Raw genomic sequence first — 7598 nt, 5'->3', positions numbered from 1 at the left:
GCTTTCTGTTGTATATTATTATTATTATTATTATTATCATCATTGTTGTTGTTGTTGTTGTTGTTGCTGCTGTCGTCGTTATTGTTGTTGATTCATCACCCCTCTTACTCTGCCTCGCCCGGTATTCTGAATTCCCCGTCTCGTCGTTCCACTGCATGTGATAAACGCGCAGCCTCCCACCTCGCTCCCCTCTCCCGTAGTGGGCGCGCGCGGCGCGGATTCCGCTTCCCGCTGCACCGTCACACCGGCGCGGGCGATGCGTGCGTGCACCTTTCACGTGAACACGTGAACCCGGTGCACCCCGGCACGCGCGCGGAGGGGGGGGGGGGGGCGTGGGGGCGTGCGCGCCCCCACGCCCCCCCCCCCCCCCCCCCCCTCCGCGCTTAAAGGCGCACCGCGGGTGTTTGCGCGCCGCGCGTGGGGACGCGGGACGGCAAACCGGGCGCGAACCGGGGATAAGGCGGCGACGTGCGGAGCGAATTCGCGGGCGCTGCCCTCCCCCCAAAAAAAAGAAACCGAGCGCGCGGGCGCGGGCGCCTTGTGCTCGCTCCGTGTGCGGTTACCTCACGTGGCCTCCTGTGACGACAGACAGTTTAGGCTGCACGATGCGCATGTCTGCCGCTCTCCTAAATTGCACGCGCCGACTGCTTTCGCGCTGACCTCAAATAAACTTTTCTCGACTCGAAGGTGAAACGTCACGGACCAACCGAGCCGATGGCGATGTGAGGATTTAGACTTGGTGGTTTTTTAGTTTTTTTTTTTTAAATAATATACCTTTTGAAATATATATATATATATAATATACAGCAAACATATTATGACTAAATTGAATATATATATACATTGAGAAAATATATTCATAAATAAAAGTATATAACATCGTGAATATTATTTCTTTAATAATATAATGTACTTTACAGCAAGAGCTTTTCTAAGCTCCTCTTATATGCTCTCAGGCTATAACATGTTTCCAGTTTTCTGTTCGTAATCTCTGTTTGTACCCCATACTGTTGTGTTAGTTTAATAGCTCAAGGTAAAAGTCATACATTATTCAGTCGTCGTGTATATCTTGTATAACAGTTCCATCATTTTCGGTCCAATTGGTAAAATTGACTTTCAGAGGCATGTCACCCTAAAGGTGCCTTAAGTTTTTCCATTAAAAGAACTACACAACAGGCACTTTGCTTGGTATTTTGCAATGTTGTATAAATATACATATATAATTATATACATGTACATACAGTATACTGTATGTCACCCCCACCCTTTCTTTTTATTTCACCTCTGCTCTGATGGACGGTCAGATCTGACTGGGGCAGTGTATGAAGCATATGATGTGTTGATCCTCAAAACAATAGAGTATTGTTGTAAACCGATTATCCATTTACAGCCCCGGGCCGCACTAGTCTCAAGCATATCTCATTCAGGCCATGGCACCAGGTTCGATTTCACAGGAGCTGAACTACAACCAAAGCATACCCACCGTCCTTTGCTCATTTACCTACATTGCGGCAAAGTGACATACAGTAGCTCGAAAAGGACAACATGCAGAAATGCCACCGCTCCGTTCTGCAAAGGGACTGCTGTATTTGGGGTAGTGTCCTCAAATGGCAGGGAAAGTAGCTACAGTATATAGGTCAAGTACAATTCCCTCATTATATCTCTTTACTGCCTCGCGATCGCAAGCCTGATTGTTCCAGCTTAGGCTTGCCTCAGATCCTCAGCGTGCCATGCGGTTCTTAGATTATGTATACATACTGTAGGGTATGTGAAAGGGAGGCTATATAAGGTGATTGGGACACAGCCACATCCTTTGTTATGGTTGGCAGAGGCGGGGGAGTCTGGTTGTGGTTGCTCATTGTGTTCTGAGGGAAGCCAAACAGAGGAGTCTGTGAGAGAAACTCCGGAGCCATGTGAGGGATGAGTGAAACTGCACCAAGTGTCGCAATGTGACTGTCAGTTCTGTCATACAGTCTAATGACACACTGTCAGGCATCACATAGGTGCCCTTTCACAAACACACGCATGAAATAAGGCAGTTACATCTGCAGGATATTTATTTAGTAGAAAACTATGGAAAGACGGCAAGAATTACACTATTCCATAAAAAAAAAAAAAAATGAAATTAACAATTTACCATTCTATTTACGTTTTCCCGAACCATGCAACATAAAATATACAATTTACATTGACAGATTATGTTCGATCTCACAAATATAGTGTCGTGGACGTGGCTCGCCTAAACCTTAGCAAGAGCCGATTCTTACACTTTACACACCATTGTTGTATATTCTGGCACGTATTACTTCATCATGGTGCCTTAATAAGGACACCAGTCATTAAAGAAGTCACTTATCTGGGTTAAAATGTATTTTCACATCTACTGTACTGTACAATACTGCCCCCTAGTTAAAATATATAAAAGTACAATTTGAAAACTAAACAGGAAAGGTAGCAAGACAGGATGAAAAAACATCCTACTGGGTCACAAAGAGATTTCAAATAAGTATAACAATACACTGAAAAGTCCCTTTGGAAAAACTTAAAGCAAAATAGTTTGTGTAATTTAAAACCACGATGATTGCCTATAACCCAGAGCAACTATAAATAATCTTTGCAAACAAACCAATTGGAATTTTCAACTTGATTCAAGGCTCCCACACCTTGAATTTTGATAGTGTCATTTTCGAGTCTTGGAAGAGTCACAAACATGACGATATTCCACCAAATCCTCCTGGAAACAACAGTCGTCCTGGAAAAGCTTTGTTCGATGTGCAACAAAATAAAATTTGTGCAACAATATTCATTTCAGAATTAATTAATCTAAGTATTTATAGATTTTAAAGTTGTTTTTGCAACTTGAATTTGTATGCAACTTTCTGAGGTAAAAAAGTTGACGTTATGTTTTCCCCGCCCAACATGTGCAACATGGAGAGTCAGGGAGAGGCCAATCAAACTTTGTGTGTGGAGTTTGCATGTCCTCCCTATGTTCACGTGGGTCTCCTCCCATCCTACAGACATGCACGTTGGGGTCAGACACTCCTGCCAATGTATTTGACCAAGGAATTGGCCATCAGTGGGTTCCAGGGACGCCTCGGCGTCCCCAGGCGATAGGATGGGTTCGACGCAGAGGACAAGATTTCCCCACGGGGATCGATAAAGCGATTCTTCTTCTTCAAACATCTGCAGGCACCCTGCTGAGAAGCACTCGAATCAGTGTAAAAACAAGAGAAAACATGTGAGCGCACAGGGAGGGTCTTTAACATGAATAGATGCGCGGGTGAGGAAGCATGTCCCGGAAAAGGATCTCTTCGACCGAGTTTGAACCCTGTGGCTTTGTGTGGGCCTGCTTGACACGTCGACCCGCTGTTGAGGAGCATGCCGTCCTGCAGAGCCACACAGGCGGGGTAAAGCCTCCACCACCACACGGAATCTACATGTCCACGAACACCATGAAGCACCAGCCCAGCCCCACCACCAGGAACATGGTGACGTGCATGCTGTAGATGAACAGGTCGTTCAGCACCCCGAAGTCCAGGCGGCGGTGTCCCAGCAGCAGCAGTACGATGGACAGCTTGTACTGGAGGCGCAGGAGGACGCGCACGCCGACGTACTGCAGGAGGAAGAGGGCGGAGAGCGCCACCCACAGCAGGGAGGTCAGCAGGCTGCAGCCGAAGAACAGGAGGAAGCGCAGGAAGCTGTACATGCAGCGCGAGCGCAAGTAGAGGTCAAAGTTGTTGTACTTGGTGTGCACCAGCTGGGCGGAGCGCGCCGACCCACAGGCCGCGTGCAGGCAGGTGGTGTGGGGGCCGTGGAAGCTGCGCACCCGCCGCGGGATGGGGATCACAGGCATGGGCGGGCCGCCCGAGCCCCGCCGAGCCCGCGGGCGTCCCGGGCGCGGGCCGGGTCCGGCGTCACTGCTGCGGGGTCGGCCCGAGCGCTTTGCATGGTCAGGTGGAGGGAGGGAACTCGGGTCGCGGCGGAAGAGGGGCGGCAGCGGCGGGGGCCAGTGTCGCGGCGGTCGTCCCGGTCATCGGGGTGTTGTCTTGGGGGTCGTGGCGGTGCAGAAAGCAGCAAGGCTCTGTGGAGGACACACAGGAGTGTTAGTAAAGCCTCATACTGCCGTGTCCACATTAACATAGTGTACACAACATAACACATGTTAATAAGAAAAACTATACATGACTATTCAATTACACACTGCACTAAGACTGCATCTTGTAAATAGAGCCACAATGATTAGGTCAACACTACAACGCATTCATTTGACGTGGTTTCTCTCACAGGACGTTCCTGGGTCTCTCCTCCGCATCCTACCACCCCGCCCGGCGTGTGAACTGCGCTGTGCGAGTCGCACTAAACGCTCTTCCTCGGTACGCGACGCCTCATTCGGGCAAACATGGAGGACTAGCGGCCGCTTCCACAGCTGGAAGCGCCGGAGGTGTTTCCCGAAGCGGCGGCGGCGGCGGCGAACGACACGCTGCTCATTCGAACCATTGTCGTGAAACACGGCACTGCTTCCGGGTTTACGGCAGCGCGGGAATTAAAGGGACAGTGCTCCTTCGGATCTCGTCGACGTCATGCACGCTGTTAAAGTGGAAATCCGTAACATGACTTTTGTGCAGTCGAATCCCAAATTTTATTGAAAAAAAAATGAAAAATAAAAAATAAAAAATAAAATGTAGCCGGCAGCTTATGAGAAACAACCGTTCATGCATTTGCGCTAAATGCGCAATCCTTCATATGGCGTTTCCATTGTTGGAGGCCTGGAGGCTGTACAGACTTGCTTTGCCAGACCAATCTCACGCAGGACAACCTGAGATTGGACGCAGGGATTTAGATCATAAACTGAATAGAATATGCACCGGTTTTCATTGTTTTATCCCCCAGACAGAACAGTCAGAGCCTAGACTCTGTACTCAGTGAAATAAATAAGCGCTATTAACTATTACCTTTTGTGGTTCCAAGAGGAAATATTTTCGAAAGGAGGAAACAAAGAATCCTTTTTGCATGAAAAAGACGGAAAAGATAGAAGCGTTCTCCCACGCTAATTGGCCTCCCACTCGCCTGCATTGTCTGCTTGCACGCTCCCAGACCCGGGTTCGGTTCTGGTCCTGGTGTGCTAGACGCATTAAGCGTGCCGGTGCGTCTCGCCAACTTTCTCCGCAGATCAAGTAACCTTCAGTGAGCAGATTTATGAGTTGGCCGAATGATTACATCTTGGTTATTTGTCAGCTGGCCAGGCGGCGGTGGCTGAGGATAAATCATAAACGGGGACTTAAAAAAAAAAAAAAGACTTTATTACAGTCGTTAATAGTGTGCTGAATCACTTCCCCCCAGGATTTAAAGGTATATTATGCAAAATAAGAAAAACAAACCTCATAATATTTGATCAAACAGACATAAACATGTCACCCAGGATAAATACATTTGTCTAATTACCCTGCATCAGGATTGTGATTGCTTTTACTAATTAAATGCAACGTGTAATAATTGAAGTGGCGGCTAAACGTTGATTTCAGCGTTGGCTCCAGAGGTAAGACACTCATAGAGAGAGAGAGAGAGAGAGAGAGACAGAGAGAGAGAGAGCGAGAGAATGAGAAAGTGGTTAATTATAGGAGAGAGTCACTTTCATCCACAGCGGAACTAGATGTCCAAATAATACACACGATGACTATGGATGAGCCTGTGGCAAACAAATTGTGTTTGTAACTCGAGTCGACTCATCCACTTCCTCCCAGACCAGAAAGGCCAAGCAGTTATGGTCACGCTATGACTGGGGCCCGATTGACAGCATTTTGGGGCAATGTCAGTTTACGCAAAAATTGTGATACGAAGAAATAAAAATAAAGTACGTTTGAGCAAGGTTAAAAAAGCAAAAGTTATAAAATAAAGTGAAGCTCAAAGTTACTCACTTGCAACCAATTGGGCAGAATAACAAAAAAAAAAAAAACCCATGTCGGGTTGGGAGTCTTGTGAATGTGAATAACCCCTTCCAAACAGTATTTTATTGTCTTCTATAAAGCACTGTGAGCCTGTTCAAAGAACACCTTATTTTTTTTATCATATTGTATATAATTTCCGAAAGTAGTGACAAAGACGTGATCAGCGAAATGACTCCGAACGGGTCTTTTTTAAGGGTCGTCTATATGTCCGCCAGGGGGCGCTGTCTCCTAACATTCTACGGCTCTCTGCGCTCTCTCTCAGTGAAAGTCTCAACGCAAACATTTTTCTTTCCAGCACGTCTATGAAATCGGACGCACACACAAACTTACACACACACACACACACACACACACACACACACACTCCAAAGCAGCCTTTTTCTATGCGCGCATATTTGAACAATATAGCACTCCCACATTACATTAAATGTGATGGATGGGCGGATGCAGCACCATTACCGTTTCAAATGGCAGTCAAATCGTGCCAAGATTTGATGCCGCCCTCCACCGGCATCTGGTTAATAAAAAACCATCCCAGCTGAGGAGGCTCCTCCGTCCGGCGCTATTATCAAGAAAAATGATATCAATAAAGTGGCCGCTGTTGATTTTGGTCTTCGGCTGCCCTCGTAAAGGAGGTGTAGCGCTCCTAATCATTCATTACAGTAATATTATCAGCACATATCCCGCCGCTCCCCGGCTCGAGTGTGCATTTCCGGGCCGTCGCCTCGCCCAGCCTCGGAGGTTGTTCATTCAAAGTACAAATTTAATGCCCCCGCGTTTTACCCCCCGTATTTACATCCGAGTGCATTTTAGAGGTCACAGCCGTTCTTCTCAAGTCTTTCATTTAAAGGGTCAAGTTAAGGCCACGCCAGGTCCGACGAGCCCTGCACACACGGCGCAAATACAATCACCGATCCAGTCCCAAACCGCATCTGCTACCGCAGTGAGCGCCACTAGGGCCGAGCAGGCCATTTAATACGATTTCGTCTCTGGCATCCCAATCTGAGAAGATTTTTATTGTTATCTATAATTTAGTCTAAACTTCCATAAACATCCCATGCTGTAGCCGTGGAGAACACGGTGAACCTGGGATCATTCATTATTGTACATGCTCTAACGGTGCTAACGTTGCTATTAACCATTTTGCCGGGAGGCCCCCCGGAGCATCTCGAAGGACCCCGAAGGGGTCTGCGGACCGCATGTCAGGGCGCCGTCGCGCCCGTGGCCCGGATAAAAAAGCGAAGGCGTCAAAATCCTCTTGGACGTCTCCAAATACATTTCAGTGAAGATCAATTAATTCATTAACTAAGTCGGGGGCCAAAGACGGATGAAATCAATTAGGCGGGCTAATAACAACGGGGGAGACTTTCATTTGTTAAAGTTTAATCAAAGGTGTGTCGCACCACGCGGCGCTATGACTCAGTTCAATGAATCTCCCGAAAAAAGATCCATGGAGCCATCAGCCCCATCCCAAACCGCACCCGGCCCTTGGACTTAGTCGTTGCACAGGGGAAGATGCTTTTTAGTAATAACATGAAAAGGGGGTTATCTTTTACCAAAAAAACAAAACAACAAAAAAAACCTGCTTTCGGTCACTTATTCCAATACATGTTGTAAGTAATCCAAGTTATCCAACATTCTCATTTCGATAAT

The 7598-nt window shown here is 47.2% G+C and overlaps 1 protein-coding gene across 1 annotated transcript; it reads right to left on the bottom strand.

The window, feature by feature from the left end:
- Nucleotides 1–3433: 3433 nt before the first annotated feature.
- On the bottom strand, nucleotides 3434–4399 carry tmem250 (transmembrane protein 250; the record flags this gene model as incomplete). The annotated part of the gene is made up of 2 exons (XM_080017353.1): nucleotides 4285–4399; nucleotides 3434–4081 (listed from the first exon to the last, which is right to left on the bottom strand). The coding sequence occupies exon 2, from the start codon at nucleotides 3851–3853 to the stop codon at nucleotides 3434–3436; it is 420 nt and encodes a 139-aa protein (XP_079873479.1). The 5' UTR covers nucleotides 3854–4081; nucleotides 4285–4399.
- Between the last annotated feature and the right edge of the window lie 3199 nt (nucleotides 4400–7598).

This window comes from Zeus faber (assembly GCF_960531495.2).
Source record: "Zeus faber genome assembly, chromosome: 17".
NCBI classification, from domain to species: domain Eukaryota; kingdom Metazoa; phylum Chordata; class Actinopteri; order Zeiformes; family Zeidae; genus Zeus; species Zeus faber.
Note: the sequence above shows the minus strand (reverse complement) of the source record. Positions and strands in the feature narration are given on the sequence as shown.